Here is a 17,197-nt window from a genome sequence, read left to right on the forward strand (position 1 = left end):
TCAAAAACATACCCCCTGCTTTGATCTCTCTGCTTTCTCTCTCTCTTCGCTCGCTTCCTTTCACGAGCACGCACGCACACACACACACACACCCTGTTTGTTGTGGCTTTCACCCCTCTCTCCTTTGAAAGAACAAAGCCATTTGTTTATGTTTCCTACAGATGAAAGCTCAGCTTTGTGATGACCCTTTCACCCCCGAAATAGTCACAGCCGCTACACAATTTGTCTATAAATCCAGGATTTTTTTATTTTATTTATTATTTTTTTAATTAAAGTTTATTACTCTACATTTATGGTTGTGTTTTCTTTTCCTTTTTTTTGTATGTGCTCCTTGCGGTAGTCATGATGATGTTATTCCCGTTCAAAGTCACAGGTGTCTGAAGCCCTCTGCTTGTCTGCATGATGACAAAGAGAGATATTCATACAGTTTCCGATTCATCTGACGTGCACGCAATTGGACAACTACATCAGCCTCATCGGATGCTGAGAGGGCTCAAATCAGAAGGCACCATGCTGATCTGATTCTTATTTCAGCCCCAGTCAAAAGAAAAAGGATAGGACATGTGAGTTTAGCAAAAAAAGAAAAAGGGTGAATAGTGCATGTCTCAGTGAAAGAATGGCTACTATTCATGAAATTGCTCACAACACATACTCATATTAGATTTTATAGTTAACTGTTGATTAGAATAAGAACCAATATAAATCATGTTTTTATAATCTACAAATACAGGGAAAAGACATTGAAGGCTGAAGAATGAGCAAACGTGTGTGTGTGTGTGTGGAAGAGAGACAATTTCATTCTGGGACAATTGGACAGTGGCTGCTGAATCCTTGTCCATCACACATTCCATCATGGCCCGACATGGCTGACTTGTCACCCTGAGAGATGGTCTCAGATCTCTCTTAAACAGCTCACAGGAGGCTTACAGTGACCCCTTTCACTGTGCATCTTTTCTGCTATGTGATTTTTTTAAATGTCTCTGTATCAGTGGGATACACTCAGTGGGAGTGTATAGTGTATGTGGGACTGATTATCCCACATTGAACCTTGCCTCTTCTTTCATGCCATCTTACTTTCAACAACAAAGCCAGCGCTGATAAAAAAAAAAATCCATCTGCAGTAAGTCATTCAAGATTTCATATCATAATGTTCGTGTATGTTAAAATGAGTGATGCAAGGGGGGGAAGGTGAAGTATGAGGTTTTATATATGCGCCTCCATTTTTATGGTCCATCAGGAACACAATAAAATGAATCACAACCTACTGTAAAGGCAGATTGTATTGTGGCACGTGCCTTTGTGTAATTTAATTTTACAATGCAACAAAGAGGGGTGGATATTCAAATAACTCAAAGCACTCTATAGAATCCTAATCAACACTGAGACATTGTGGTGCCACCTAGTGGACACTTTTTTTTAAGTAATGTAACTCAGCAGCTGGTTCGTCAAATATTTATAGAACAAAAGTAATAATACAGAATATAATCTTTATTATTTTTACACAGTGATCAGCTACAAACACTGTTGCCCGCAAACAGGCAGCTTAACTTCAGTAGACTCAAATAATACAGCAATATGATACAGTGGTGCTTCATGTGGACATGGACTGCAGCCTCAACCATGAGTGTCACCATGTCTGGATAGACTTCAGGACTTTCAGAAAACTGGCAATTTTTTTTTTTTTAGCTCAGCAGTATTTAAGTTTATGATTACAGACTGGGGATCTGTTTTTTTTTCTCTCACAGCCAACATGCTTATAGCTGGGTCTTGCTTTCATGGCTTATAACAACAACACCTTTTGACAATTTGACAATTAGTCTGGATACAAACACCTTGAACTTGTATGACCCCCCAATCACCCATCATATGCATGCAAACACATGCACACAGAGAGACATAAGGACACGCACAGACTAACATACTTGTGCCTAAGCACATACACTGTTCCTGGACATTTACAGATCATAATTATAATTTATTTTTTTCCCTTATTTTTTTTAAGATTTTGCAAACGTATAAATGCATGGCTGTTACATATCTTTTTTACTCACAAAAAATATTTTGCTTGTATTTCTCTTTTTTTTCCTCAATAATAACATGTGACCAAAAAATATCAAAAATGGTAACGAAGAGTTAATCACGATAAGGCAATTTTAATAAACAACCGTTCATTGTCAGGTCAACGTTTGTTAAGTGGACCACTGCACACCACTGGAGGAAACAGAACACTGTTTACACACACACACAACATTAACTGTGTGTTTTCAACCAACAAAATAACAAAACATTCATGATTTCAAAAGACCTCAGTCACATGTACATTAATAAAGTGCTAAAAATATAATCACACACAGCACTGACATGCCCCCTACTGAAAAATAAATGCAGGAATGTCTGTCTGTAAGTCTGACGTTAAATCAAAGAGCATTCAGTAACACATACTGCATGTCTGTATTGCATAGCCAGAGCTGAGGAGAGGGATGTTAATCTTGCTTAGTCTGCTGTCACTGCAACCAGCTGAAAAATGGCAGAACATGTCACTATTATCTTTTTATCTTGCTTGTAAGTTTAGTTTTAGTACTGAGGCTCGAGCTTGTAACAAACAATTACATGAATCATCACAGTTTCTTTTCTTCTGTCAAATAAGATTGTCAATGAATCAAAGCTTTATAAATGTGTTCTGTATAATGCTTTTATCTGCACAGTTTCACTGTGTATCAATCTGTTAGTTTTTTAATGCAGTCAGTGAAGCAAGCTACCACATGCAGCTTGGACAATCAGCTTTAAATCTTCATAGTGTCCTGATGGCTTTATTATTAAAACCTCACAGCTTTTGTATCCGGAGACAGCTTCTGGCTCCACCCATCACTGCTGTCTCCACTGTGAGTTACTAAGAGACACAGAAAAGAAGATTTATAATAAACACAGAATTAGCTGTCATCTCTCATCATGAATGGACTGTACACCTACTGTCTCACTCTCCCCATCTGAGCCCCTTCTGGACTCTGAGCTGCAGTGCAGAGGAGAGTACACCCAGCTCCGATCCTCCTGAGTCTGCTGTTATCAGAGGCCGCCAGAGGAGGGCAGAAGAGGGACAAAGACAAAGAGGAGGGGAGGAATGAGAGATGAAAAGGAAAGACTGATTTACATTCTCATACATAGTTTAAAGCTGCGCTGTGGGATCTTGCATGCTGAAGATGATTATTTTATGCATTGATCATTAACAGAATGTTGTGCAAGTTGTAGGCTGTTTGTATGTTGGCAACAGTGACAGTCACATCTGACCAAACTAAACCCACACAGTCCTGATGATGCAGATAAATGAGAAGTATGCTGCATATTTATGTTGTCTAGGCCAAACGCTCATTGTAAAAAAATGTCAAAATGATATTTAATCCGACAGAGGGTTTATTGTTCACTGTTTTATAGCAGTTTTAAAATGCTGCAAGTGCACTTTTAGAGAAACTAACAGCATTAATCGACACTTCTATGGTACCTATGGGATCACTGAAAGCCAAAACAAGCTACTGATAACTATCTACAGGGTCCTACTTTTTCTACTTTTTAAAATATTTATATATATATATAAAAAAATGCATGCTCCACTTAGATGCCGATGATGGAACTTCAGAAGCAGCATATATGTGCAGTGGTGCTTTTCGTGCAGACTTCTGCATGTGAAATGCAGTGCAGATTTTACAAAAACTTCTGAAGATCCATAAGCAGCAATGCCCATAACAATCAGAATGGGTCCAGTAATTAAGTGCATTGTAGAAACATCTCAGTGTTCCAAATGACTCTTAACTACCTTGTTGGAGACTTACATTGTAACTTGAGCTAGAGTTTAGTTTACGACGGCCAAGAACTGGAGAGTACACCCAATATCTGCCATCTGCATACTGATGGATGACACACACACAGATGAACACACATGAAAATGTAGAAATGTAAAGGAATTATTGTCAAAAAAGAGAGGAGAAAGAAGGTATGCAGGGGTGGTGTGAAATGATAACAGCAGTTAGGATAGAGGAGCAAAAGGAACAAGTGAAAAATGACAACTGAAAGCAATAAAGAAAAAACAGCATTGTAGAGCCAGATGAGTGACAGTGACACGACAGAGGAATGCAGATGGACAGATATAAATCATGCTGTGCAGGGGAGACTTGTGTTTTGCTGATACATCCAAAAGCATGAACTATGGCTGGTGGCAGCCTCATGCCTCAGAAAAAAAAGAGACAGCAAGAGCAATTCCTGCAGACCGTGCACACTGAAACACCATGGCCCCCTCACCATCATAACTCTACCACGCTGTCCTGACTGGGCCACTGCAGAAGACCCAGTAAGGTCAAAGAGAAACAAAGGAAAATGGTCTTTACTGGCTGATCTTTCAGCTCATTCTGGTTCCTTTAAACTGCTCTGACTTTGAACACTGGCTTTGAAATGGGTACTTACAAAGTATATGTCAGAAACCTGCACCTCTCCATCCAACGAGTTGTGGCTGCTGGACACAGGCAGCTGATTGCAGGATGTCTGCAGGGCGCGCTGAGGCATCTGGGGGCTCGGAGGGACAGAGGAGGGAGGCGTTGAAGGGAGATTGTGGGAGGTTCTCCGGGTGGAAGAGTGAGGAGATGCAGGACAGATAGGGGTAAATGCTGAGGCAGGAGGGAGAGTGGATGGGTTTAGAGATGACGTGGGAAATGTAGGTTGTGCAGATGGAGTGAAAGACTGAGCAGATTTAGGAGAAGTGAGTGGTTTGGTGGATGGACGGATGGATGAGGAAAGTGTGGCTGATGAGTGGCCCGCACACTGACCAGAGGAGGAGGGAGGCACAAAGGAAGGAGGAAGTGTAGAGGAGGCGTATGCAGAGGATGGGCTGAGAAAAGGAGGAGTGGATGGAGAACTGGCATGAGGCAGATGACTGGGCGATAGATGGCTGGGAGACGTCTTTTCTGTCATCTGCGTGAGCTCCGTGCTTTTTGGGATTTTACTGTATAATAAAGAACAGTCCAGATATTATCTGATCAGTCAGTCATTATCAGACGGTCATGTGTGCATCCTGGGCTATGAGAATACCTGAGCTCCACCTCCACTGTTATGGTGTCCTGCCTTTCACCATGAACCTCAGCTACCTCTTTTTGTGACCTGATGTATGAGAAAACACAGAATGTGACACTGGTAGAATGTGACTGGTCAGATATGTTACATATTAATACGATCATCTTTCCTCACCTGTTTGGTGAACACATTGGTCTCCTGAAGCGCGGGTGCTCTGGTGTGTCAAATGGGGTGGTTGGTAGGGAGTTGTTAGATGAGAGCGTGGTTGCAATAGATGCTGTGGTGGCATCTTCAAGGGACGGAGGAGTGCAGGGTGGCTCTCTCCCTTTGTGAGAAATTAAATAATTTATATAACTGCTTTAACTACCATAATTAACTGTGTTTTTCAGAAAGTAGAAGCGGGTCAGTCTTAATTATCCTCTATACATTTTATTCATTTTAATGTTTTGCTTTCCACATCCAACATATACACTTGACTTAGTTGTATAATGTTTTTTTTCCACATACATCTACCAAGGTCATCCCAGACCTCTGTTATTGCACATTATGCGTTTCTTGTGCACATCTATTCTTGATATTGCTGCAGTGCTTCGTTTCTATTTCCCCACAGGGATCAACAAAGGTTCACTTCATTTCATAAAAATCATTGCACCCTATGGATCCTATGACCTCATCCTATACCATGCCTGTGTATCATAAAAGAAGTCATACCATTGTCCTCCAGCATGGGGAAGCTGCGAGCTCGTAAATTCTCCAAGTTGTCCAAGTTTTCCTGCCTGTCATCAGTCAGTGAAGGACGCTGCCCAGTTGAGCCGGCTCCAGCGCTGGACTTGGACATGAGAGCCCCGCGGCCTCTCTTAGAGGGAGAGGATCTGAGTGCTGTAAATTCAGGAAATGGTTTATGTGCGTACTCACAGAAATGTGAATTAAAATATCTTTTCCTCAGACTTACAACAGCTCTTTTTGAAGACAACTGTGCTGCAGAATTTGTAGAACCTCTCAGCATAGAAACCAGGTCTGTGGACAGACACTGTGTCCTGTGGAGGGACGGAATTAGGAAGAACAACACAACACAGTCAGAATCATTGTACTTTTTTATACATAACAAAGATTCTTAACCAATTACACAAAAATGTTTTTTGTTGTTTTGCTTGGATACAGACTAATACAGAACGGTTATGTGAAAGCTACTCACCCCATCATGGATGAGAGACTTCCATGAGTGCTCCAGTTTCTTAATCAGTCTGTCAGACAAGACAATTCAATTATTTATTCACTCAGAGACTTGCTGTGGTTACCTGGCAACTCAGTGCTGGATATGTGGCTTTAAAAAGTGGATTTTATTTCAGACCTCTGCACTTGTATATGCATGGCTGGTAATGCTCTGTGGTCTCTGTTAGTCTTCAGTCATACAAGCACCTTTATTTTGCATATACACTTAAATCCTATTACAAAGTTTAAGGAGCGTGGTGCTATGTCTGATTGCCTACCTGTACGACTGTAGAATGTCTATTATTCCAATGAACAGAAGGAGGCGCTCTCCTTTTCCACTCACAGCAGGAATGCCACCCATTCTAGACAGAGAAGAAACCTTAGCATGAGGCATGTACTCATTGTGCTGATTATGGTGAAACTGTAACTTACGTGTCATCATGGTCCAGTGTGTCCCTACATGTGGAGCCTCCCTGAATGGACTCCATGGCAGTGGAGTACAAGGCTCTCTGCCCTGTAGGCCTCTTCTCATCGCTGCCACCTGCAGGTGAGCCCTGGGACTGACGCTCTTTCTCTGCTTGTGTCTTGTTGTGGACCCCGAGCAGCAAACTGTAGTCCATAATCTTAAAACTCTCCAAAACCTGACATGAAACACAAGCACATGATATCTGAAGTCTAGCTTTCAGGACATTTTCCCTACTCTTTAATTATGAGGCAGTAACTAAACAGAATGTCCTGCTCGCTCTCTCTTTTTCTCACCAGGCAGTCTCTTTGAAGCGTTTTGACCAGAGCGCTGTACGTGTCCTGGTCCAGAATGAGGCCTTCAGGAATGTCACTCAGAAAGTCTAGGTCTTTGAAAGTGGGTTTGGACTTCTCTCTTTCCTTCTTGGAAGCTCGCCTCTTGTATGTGGAGCCCTTCAGGTCGAACTTAAGGTGCATTCGTACAGAACGGGGCAAAATATTGTTCATGACAACAATTCTAATGTTCTTGCCCCCACACTGTACACAATAGAGACCAAAGAACTTTGGCAGCAAAGTCCGGGGGTTCTGGTTCAAGTTCTGCAGAGGGATATGAGAAAAACAGGGTACAGAGGTACATTAGCGGGCCATTTAGTTTATAGAGCAGAATGTGTTTCAGTCACAGTAGCATGCACCTGCCAAACAGCGTGACACATTCTCAGACACATGTGTGTCTCCACTGTGTGCATGCTTAACCCATTAGGGAGTGCTTAGTGTAGGTTCCTGGCCTGACTATCACAGGGACACCTGCTGACGTCACTGCAGGCTGCAGCCAACACACTGGCTGGGTCGGATAAAGAGGATAAAGACGACTAGAAATTTCAGCTGCTCTGCTGCTCTTAAGCATGTGCTCATGTACACAAACACACCACACCCACACAAACAAGAGTCTGAACAAAAACACTTCTCATGGAAAGGTTTTCCAGGTGCAGATTGAAACAGCATGCTGCTGAAATCTTACCATGTAGTATCCAGGGAGCAATTTCTGTAGAAACTCTGCCTCCTTGTGCTGGACGGTTTTGATGATGAACTCGTCATCACGGGTTACATAGAATATGGAGCCACTGGCTCCTGGATTTGTCAACTCAATCAGTGGCTCATTACATAGAGAGTACTGCAAGGAGACAAAGAGAACAAACATAACACAATTCAACAAGATATCCCCCTCGTCGGGTTTTCTGTTTTTGAATCTGACCACAACATGTTTTTTTCTGGGTTTGTTGTTCATGCTAAATGGCTATCATCTTGGCAACAGCAATCCAAAAGACTAATACATCTACCCACACACATGGCATTGCTCATCATTAGCAAAAAGAGAGCTTTGTTTTAGAAAAGCATGTGTGCAGCCATTTAGGCTTTAATGTAGTTTCACTAAGTCAACACAGACACTTAACAACATAAATAAGCTTTTATACATGATATATAGTTCACATTGAATATGTTATGAGGGCTTTAAACATAACTACATCATCTGGTCAAAGGCTCCAAACTCAAGATCCAAAGAGAGAGACAGAGACAGAGAGAGATAGAGAGAGAGAGAGAGATCATCACTTGTAGTTAATTTGTCTGATAGTAATTCCATTTTCTATGGCTTACTGCACACAATGCAATTATACTCCACTCCAGCAACACCGGAATCACAAACACACTCAGACACAGACTACTCTGTCTGCTGCCACTACTTTGTATTTAAAAAAGAAAGCTTTAATCTGCTAATCTCATTCTGGCACTGGGAGAATACAAGCTTAAATGTGCTGCTGAGTACAGTGTATGTCGCCACATACATGCATGTGTGTGTGCGCATCCTGTCACACACAATATGTAGAGGCATATGCAACAGCTTGTAGATGTGTGCACTGCTTTCCTTTTATGTCTGCATAATGTTCAATCACTGCGCAGCAGATATGTGAGCAAGTTCTGTTTGATAACTACACTGATCATCAATCAAATGCTGGCTGAGAGCTACACACAAATCAATATTTAGTCCAACTTAAGATGTATCATATAGCACGAGCTCTGACAGTCTGACAGAATATTTATACTAATGATGTTCTTGTTGCTACAATGGCTTTAATATTGAACACATGAGTGTAACATTAAAATGTAACACACATTATTATAGTTATGTATGTATTTAAACATACATGCAAATTGATCTTGCACTGACCAACAAAGGTGTTATTAGCACCAACCCAACGTGGTTGAAAATGACTGAGACACAATTTCACTCTCAATAAGCTTTTTGCACCACAGAAGATTATTATTCTCTGCAATTAGGAGGGATAAATATCTGCACACATATGCACATGTAATCTAACAAAGAATCCTGAAAAATCTATACACTAACATGTATAGATGTAAATCATTTTTAGTTCTTAAAGAAAATCATCAAAGAAGGTAAGTATCTCACCAGGTAGTCATCTGGTCGGATCCCAAACAGCTCTCTGAAGTAGCGGAAGGCCACAGGGGCGTAGGTTTTAAACCTGAAGTCTGGAAAGTGGTGGGCTGGAGTAAGGTTACTTCCTTCACTGTGTGGAGCAAGGAGGGACAAACAAGAAGAGTAAAAGATGATGTCAAAGATACAAAACAAATGTATATGCACATCCACACGTACAGACCTGGGGAAAAAGATGCTTTCAACCACATAGAAGTCCTGCATGAGGACATCTCTCTCAGGCTTGGAGCTAAGGTTACCAACAGTATATCCAATACCCAGCTGGATGGCCCCTTTCAAGGCTGACGAGGTAGTCTGGAGGTGGAGAACAAAGAAAAGAACAACACAGTAAGTTGTGGGTGGAGAGTAACATGATGAAATCATGATGCCAAGCAAACCTACAAACAGTACACAAAGCAAAAGACAAAAAAGAAGCCTGTACCTTCTTGTATGTTGTCTCTCCGGAGGCATCGACCCTCCTGTGGCCGATCTTCTTCTCATGAGCTGGGCCCGCTCCGAATGGGGACGGCATCTGTTACGAAGAGGGACAAACATGTATGTGACTTAATGATTATTGATCTACAGAGGTTATATTGAACTGCAGCAAATCAATCCAGGCAAAATGAAGGACAGGTGAGACAGACAGGTTCATAGTGTGATGTCTCACCTCTGTTATTTGAGCCTGCTTAGCTGAACCTGAAAGAGAAGGTGCAGGAGAAGAAGTTTAAGAAGCGGCTACATTGACTGCATTATTCAGCAAGATTCAGTGATTTAGCAAGTTACCGCATGATAGCTTTGTGAACAGACACACTGCTTGCAAGTGGTACCCCAATGACATCAAGAGAGACTGAACATGCCTACAAAGAGCAGGTGTAGACCTCTATGTTTAATGGAAGGTTAACTAATAAACTCCAGAGGAGACTGATGCCACTTGTTGTGCACATATGCTGCTTTTATAGATGCAACACAACCTACTTTAATCAGAGCATACATTTTCACTTACTGGACCTTGCGATGCTAATTTGTCATCTTGGGATCCTTTTATTTTGCAGTTAATGGAAATAAAATTCACTGCTATGGCTACAATTTAGCTAATTTAGCAACTGTCCCAAAAAAACTCACCAGCAGAAGAGTTCAGTGTCTACAGGTTACCAATACTTTGATAATCCAGAAAGAAGCATGCATGAAAAACTAAACCAAAGTCTGACATTCAGCAGTGAGGCCACAGGAACAGTGCTTCCAGTGTTTTCTCTTCCTGGATCAGTGAGATTTGTACAGAGAAGGTAAAAAAAACTATATTGGATTGACTCCCTCTCTAATCTGAGTGCTGTTATTGGCTGAGGTCTCCAGACCAATCACGCTTGAGGATTAAGAAGAATGTTTCTAACTAAAAGGAAGGACGCGACTGGACAGTGTTGGAGTGTGTCTGTGTAAGAGGATGAGGGAGCAGGAAGTGAATGAGAAAAGAGTTGGTCCAGCAGCACTACCAAAACTACGATAACTTCCACGTTCTGAGGGTGCAGATTAAGGAAGAGCTGCTGACAGAGCTCGGATAATGAATCTTTAAGCCATGTCAAAGCATGTGCGCGCACACACACACACTGCAGCAGATGTTGCTGTCACTAAGACATGACAACACAACAACAGTTTGGATACAAAACAAGGCAGGAAATACACTAACTGCAAGAATCATACTTTCAGTAATTCTGCCCAACAAGCAGCATATTTGATTATGGCTTGGTGCTTTCAAAATAAAATACATTATTAGAAGAGCAAAGAGGTGTTTTTCAAATTATAAACACTGGCAGGCCACATGTGGGCTCTTAATCATGCAGTCCTGTATATTAATGACTGTGAGTCTGTAGCAGCCTCCAGGGCCAATAACTGTAGTACCTTACACAGCCACTCGAGGCGTTCACATAAAGTGAGTCGATCCTCAAAGACCTGCATGTTAAAATGACAAACTTTACAGATGTAATGAACTGTGTGGTAAAAACAGCTTTAGTCCCTTCAGATTATTTTCCTTTTCATGCTGACTGGGATTTTGTGTTTTTGAAAACTTTGAATTTGGAAGGTGAGTGCTGCAGCCTACTGCCTGCCCACAGAAGGTCAGTGTATGACTTTCAAGATGAAATAATCCACATCTGATTTCCACATATTCGACTATAGGGTTATTTTATTTATTATCCTGATGGTGGTGACGAAATGAAAAGTCATGCTATGCGATTACACATTATCATAGAGGGAAAACAACTGCATGTGTGAATAACGTTTCTTAGCATGACCCATCCTCTGGGACTAAGATTATCTGGCCTCTCAAAAAAAGAAGAGAAAACTGGTTTTGAAAATAAGAAGAAAAGAAAAAATATTGTGCAAAAAAAAAACTTTGATACAGTTGCAGCCCTTTTTGTTTAGAGACAGGAAGAAAAGGCCTGTCTTTCCGCGGGCTGCCCACACCTGTAACCTGCAGATTAACATGGCAACAAAGCCTGTCATGCAGAACAATGAGAAGGAGTATCCTAGGCGGACACAGAGTCTCTGTGGGATTAGGGTCAGGCCAGAATAATGTGTCACTGAGCTGCAAAAAAAACAAAAAACAAAGACGACAAACTCACTGTAACATTTCTGATTAGTAGGTGGCAATGACAGTTAAAAAAATAAAAGATTTTACAATCACTGAGCATATCCCTTGCTTGTAATGAAGTGTTTTTTTAACAGCGTTCAGAGAAATATGCCTTAAGGCCTGTGAGTGTGTGTGTCATAGCAAAGAGGATTATCAGCTGAGAAAATGGTGGCCTGTTGCTGTGACATTAATGTGACAGTAGACACAGGAGTAGGTTTTGATGCCCAGAGGCTTTCTGCATACAAGTATAATCTGCTGGATTTAATAATAATCATCATCTGTGCAAAAAAATATCCAACATATTGCAGATGCAAAAACAACTTAAAAAATGTCCACATCTGCGTCCTGTCTGTAACATTACCCCAAAAATAACTTAAACATGTCATGCATGCCCCATCGTATTTGTAGTCATGACATCCATAGTGATGTTGGAATTGATAGCTACCCACAAGGGATTACTGTGATTTATGTTATTATTACACATCAGATTACATAAGGCACTCTTCAGATTTAGCCAGAAAAAGAAGACAGATGAGGAGAACACTGTGTTTACTAGTGCAGCCCAACAAGTCATGCAAAGATGAAGACAAGTTTGTGTGCTGCACACATTCCTCCCAGCTTAGTTTTATCCACACGGTGTGTGTGTACTCATCCTTAATGTTCACCTTGTCTGCATACAGCAGTGACTTGAATCCTGACACTGTTATCTAACCAAGCAATGTATTATTCATTTCCACACCTACAGCTCTTTTAACCACCCTGCTACCTTACATTTGCTGCTGAAAAGATGTACATGCTGTGTACACACACTGTGTAACTGCAGAGGAGGGTGATGCCCCCACTTATGTTTAACTTCATAGCCCCGTGTAGTAGCTAAGCCAGCTGTTACAGGAAAAGCCCATCATCCACAATGACAGGACAATCAGACGAAAGACATACGAACCGGAGTCCCCGAAGTCAAGCTGTAGATAGAGGCCGGCGGCGGCTGCCTCGCTCTCGCTCCCGTCATCCCCGCTTTGCGCATTCCCCCCTTCCATCTGCCGGACGCTTCCTGGCGACGACCCGCTGCCGCCGCCGTGTCCTTCCTCAGTGAGAACCAGACGCTGCGCAATCCGCTCCAAAACAATATGCAAATCCCTCACATTACTCAACACATACCGCTACAAGTGCACACCGCATCACCCCACGGTTGTAGCCTGTTTTTTTGCTGCTGTGTGGACGGCGGAGACGCGGGCATGCTCAGAGCCAGCGGTGCTGATCATCTCCGCCGCGGCTGTGCGTCACAAGCCTCACGCTACAGCATCACAACACAAACTGTACAGTCAGGGAAATGTGATACCTGAAGGATGGAAGCAGCTACTACAGAAATTCACAATTTATATTTGATTAAAGCCTGTATTTAATAACAACTACTGCTATCTGCGAGGTGAAAATGCTAAATAATAAAAACACACACTAGTGTACCACTGCGTTAAACTATTAAAGCAAATGGTGTATTGTTTAAGTAATCAAGTTATTTACAACCTGAACCTATATAATAACATTTATTTCTAGTGACATGCATTTTCCTGTTCAAGATTAAACAGCATTGTAAAGCTTCAAGCAACTCAAAACACCTGAGAAAATACATGCTACAACTTAATCATTTGATCTCACTAAGCATTTGTGTAAAGTTTTGTCAAAAAAGAGAGAATTCCTTTGGACACATCGAGGCCATCTTTTAACCAAAGTAATTATTTGAACCAAAGAAACCTCAGCGGCATAGTCTGTGTCCTGAAGCCACAGTGATCGTGACCTTTGCCCTCTGACATTTATTTAGTCTAGCTTTGATTCCAATAAAAAAGCCAGCAGGAGCATTACCAACAATATAAAAATGATCCATGGAAACTGATACATTTACTAGGATGGCATTTATTTTCCAATTTCATCACATAGTTTCATGAGAGCATTGGAAATTGGCCAAGTTAAGTGCAATCAATATCATCAGTAGCTTTACAGATGAGTTGTGAAAAATCATGGCATTCTGCTGCATGTGCTTGCATAAAATACACTGAAAAATGAGCAAACTGAACATTCAGAAAGGACTAGTTGGTGCTGACATTAGAAAAAGGAATGACAGTTTAAATGATGTCTCTACTTTGATTAACTAATGGATGTCTTCTCATGTGGCCTTACAAGGTTTGGTGTGAGTGGGCTCTGGAGATAAGTTGCACGCTGAGGGTCATCAGGCCTTGCCCTTCCCATTGCTGGGTTTACAGACAGGCCGTCACTGATCCAGGCACACACACACTCATATACCCGTTAGTCCACAAGAGAGGGCAGGAATCACACAAACACATGGGAAACAGGAGTATTACAGGTACGTGGGTAGGTCCTTCTCCACCACCTACAGAGAAACAAAGAGAAATGTAACACCAGAGATGGCATATATTCTTTTTAAAGCAAAATAGCAGGAAACTTGCATGCACAGACATGACTAAAAAGTGTGACTTACACTGGGATCATCTGTTGGGCCATATCTCTTCACCACCTGTCCCTCTCTATTTATCAGAAACTGTTGAGGAGAGAGATGTCAACATATTTTCACAAGGTTTATTCATCACTCTGTCATTGCTCCAAAACACAGCTACATTTGCAATGGGATAGTGCCAGTTCTATTAACTAATTACCTTTGTGAAGTTCCATTTGATGTTACTGTGAAGAGAAAAAAAATGCATAACAATGCAACCCACAGACTGATTCATGCAAAGGCCACAGAGTGAGTAGTCAATATCCTGGGTGAATAATCTCTAGAGTACCAAGAAAACTTTTCAGTTGACTCTGCAGCAAAGGCCACTTCTCCGCTATTTATCCACATTCTGAATACCATTTAAAGTTACTATGAATCAACATTGATGGTGGTTATCCCACTGATACAGACTAAAGGATTGTTGGAATTTAACTAACATGCAGATTTGTACACCACAGCCATGTGAGAATGGTATTCACTCAGTTAAAGACTTTGCAATTTCACCCAAAGCAGGCGAGGAGCAAAGAGGAGGAAATATGTGGATTCTTCTAAAGAAAGATGTCATGGCTGCCAACGAATTCATCAGGGTAGTACAATAAAAAAAATGTTGACATTGACACAATTCCGAACAAACGAAAGTACAAGAAAGTATGTATAGAGAATAGCTCACTTTCCCAGTAGCCCCTTTCCTTTGGGCTGTGCCTTCATCCACTTCCACAGAGGGTGGGCATTGTCTCCATTCACCTCGATCTTACTGAAGAGATCAAACTCAGCATTGTAACCTTTGGCAAACTCTTTAATCTCTGCTTCCGTGCCTGGCTCCTGAATTACACAAAAAAGTAACATACAATAAAATACAACTACACAGGTGTCAACCGAAAAAAAAGCAGCTTTTATGCATGTGGAAATGTGCAAAGCTTTAACCATCATATGATGCATTTTTGAGCTGTTAGCAGTTCATCCACATTACCTGTCCTCCAAACTGGTTGCATGGGAAGCCCAAAATGCGTAAACCTTTCTCAGCATAGGAGGCGTGCATTCCCGCTAGCTGAGTGTAGTTTACTTTGGTCTTTCCTCATTTAGAGGCTACATTTACGATGATGCAGACATAACCTCTGTCAGGAAAAAAGGTACAAACATGTCACACCACTTTTGCCAATCATTGAGTATTTATGACATGTAGCATTTTATGCTGTGGAAATTATTACCTGTATTTCTCAAGAGACACCTCATTCCCATCTATGTCCTTGGCAGAGAACTCGTAGATGGATTTGGCACTCTGCCAGTCTCCTACCTGAGCACACTACACACACACAGGTGAAGAAAGGAGAATGTAAACAGGCCAGGGATTAAGTAACTACTGAAGACAAAGGATTTTCAGGATTAATGTCTAGAGAAGCAGGCAAAAGGGTACGGTTAAACATATCCAAGAACGTCATAAAATGATAAAAATGAGAAGAGAGCTATTCACTTCTCTGATTGCACTTTAGCCTGTTTGTTTCATCATTCATGTCCACACCCGTAAATTTCCAGTCAGCAAAAACAGACTAAGTCTGATATCAAACTATTGGTGGTGTTCCTCATTCCAAAGACGGGTTAAAACTGATTATCTGACAGTCCGTTAAAATGTTAATCTCTATATAATCTAAAATGATTACACACAAACACAAGATCTATCTATTATCTTACATCACTCAGCTTGTTGTTTATTGCCACAGATTGGTAGTAAATTTACCAGTACATTTCAGCCGGTTAGCATTTAAGCTAACACAAGTCATACTGAAAATGCGACAGGCTTCACGTCCGACTTTCGATAACTCGTTTAAATGCATAGATAAAGCGTACGTTCCGCGCCTCTAGCACCTACGTGCCGCCCAAAGCGAACACTGTTCCTGTGATTGCTGCAGCTAACTGTAACAGCCAGCTGCCGCAACATCGGACTCATTTGCCCGTTGCACCGCGTGTAAAAATAGAAGTTCCACTGTGACCTACATGTTGTCCAGCATACAGGCAGTAGCTGAAATATCATTACACAGCAAACATAAACCAGAAGACGTTAAGCGTCATGTAGTTCAAACGTGCTTACCATACTTCTTACTACTCCTCTGCTCCCCACCACCAGACCTAACAACACTGCCGGTCTGATTAGCATGGCGGCCACACTGATCACGTGATACGGTTCGGCCAACCCACTAACAAAGACCGGCGCATGCGCAGATGAGCGCTTCTGGCTGCAGCTCAGTTTACATACTAGTTATGTAACTGAGCGTTTGACCGTAGGCATCACCTTAAAAACGTATAGAAACAACCCTGTCTGCTTAGTTCCTTATCGTGGTTTGTATCATATATACAGACTGTAAATTCAGAGGGGGCACCAGGTGTTCATTATGCTAAATGGCCATAAATAATCTGACACTAATAATCTTCATTTTCCGAGGCTTTCATTGTCATTAGCAATAAATGACACTTGAAACAATGCCAGTGAGGTGCAGGTGGGACCCCCTCAGGGAGGTCTCTCCTGTCATTGCAAACTGTACATCACCACTTTTGTCAGTCAGCACTTGAGGGGCCTCTACCTGGCCTGGAGCCCAAGCAGACACCTGCCTTGCCTGCTTCGAAGTGAATCTGTGTGTTTTCTGCTTTGGAAGACTGTGGAAAGGAGGTTGATGAAATCTGTGATGTTAAGAGGCACATTAAAGTTCTTATTTTCTTGGTACCTTACACTGTTAATATCTATTTGCTGCAACACAAACAAGCCACTGCACAGGCAGAAAAGCTTGGAACTCTAAATAAGCCTGGTTATCAACACTCAGTCCATGCTAATTTGAAAGTTTTCCCTCCCATA

The 17,197-nt window shown here is 41.6% G+C and overlaps 2 protein-coding genes across 5 annotated transcripts; both read right to left on the minus strand.

Annotated features, from left to right (window-relative positions):
* Positions 1-2,743: 2,743 nt before the first annotated feature.
* On the minus strand, positions 2,744-12,902 carry LOC114449708 (phosphatidylinositol 4-phosphate 5-kinase type-1 gamma-like). 3 transcript variants are annotated; one of them, XR_003672012.1, is made up of 18 exons: positions 12,787-12,902; positions 9,888-9,916; positions 9,663-9,752; positions 9,405-9,535; positions 9,197-9,314; positions 7,748-7,900; positions 7,027-7,326; positions 6,700-6,908; positions 6,546-6,629; positions 6,251-6,299; positions 6,008-6,092; positions 5,767-5,934; positions 5,230-5,380; positions 5,074-5,142; positions 4,453-4,987; positions 4,291-4,325; positions 2,971-3,057; positions 2,876-2,890 (listed from the first exon to the last, which is right to left on the minus strand). XR_003672012.1 is itself a non-coding variant. In XM_028427532.1 (17 exons), the coding sequence occupies exons 1-17, from the start codon at positions 12,878-12,880 to the stop codon at positions 2,888-2,890; spliced, it is 2,355 nt and encodes a 784-aa protein (XP_028283333.1). In that variant the 5' UTR covers positions 12,881-12,902; the 3' UTR covers positions 2,744-2,887. The 3 variants fall into 3 exon arrangements, 2 of the variants coding, with proteins under 2 accessions (XP_028283333.1, XP_028283334.1); XM_028427532.1 differs by lacking the exon at positions 4,291-4,325 and having other exon boundaries at positions 2,744-2,890; XM_028427533.1 differs by lacking the exon at positions 2,876-2,890 and having other exon boundaries at positions 3,010-3,054.
* Positions 12,903-13,734: 832 nt separating this feature from the next.
* Positions 13,735-16,531, minus strand: LOC114449425 (phospholipid hydroperoxide glutathione peroxidase-like). 2 transcript variants are annotated; one of them, XM_028427090.1, is made up of 7 exons: positions 16,439-16,531; positions 15,561-15,655; positions 15,323-15,467; positions 15,023-15,174; positions 14,513-14,537; positions 14,338-14,397; positions 13,735-14,229 (listed from the first exon to the last, which is right to left on the minus strand). In XM_028427090.1, the coding sequence occupies exons 1-7, from the start codon at positions 16,502-16,504 to the stop codon at positions 14,197-14,199; spliced, it is 576 nt and encodes a 191-aa protein (XP_028282891.1). In that variant the 5' UTR covers positions 16,505-16,531; the 3' UTR covers positions 13,735-14,196. The 2 variants fall into 2 exon arrangements, with proteins under 2 accessions (XP_028282891.1, XP_028282892.1); XM_028427091.1 differs by having other exon boundaries at positions 13,735-14,278; positions 14,318-14,397.
* Between the last annotated feature and the right edge of the window lie 666 nt (positions 16,532-17,197).

This window comes from Parambassis ranga, chromosome 17 (genome assembly GCF_900634625.1).
Source record: "Parambassis ranga chromosome 17, fParRan2.1, whole genome shotgun sequence".
In the NCBI taxonomy this organism is placed as follows: Eukaryota; Metazoa; Chordata; class Actinopteri; family Ambassidae; genus Parambassis; species Parambassis ranga.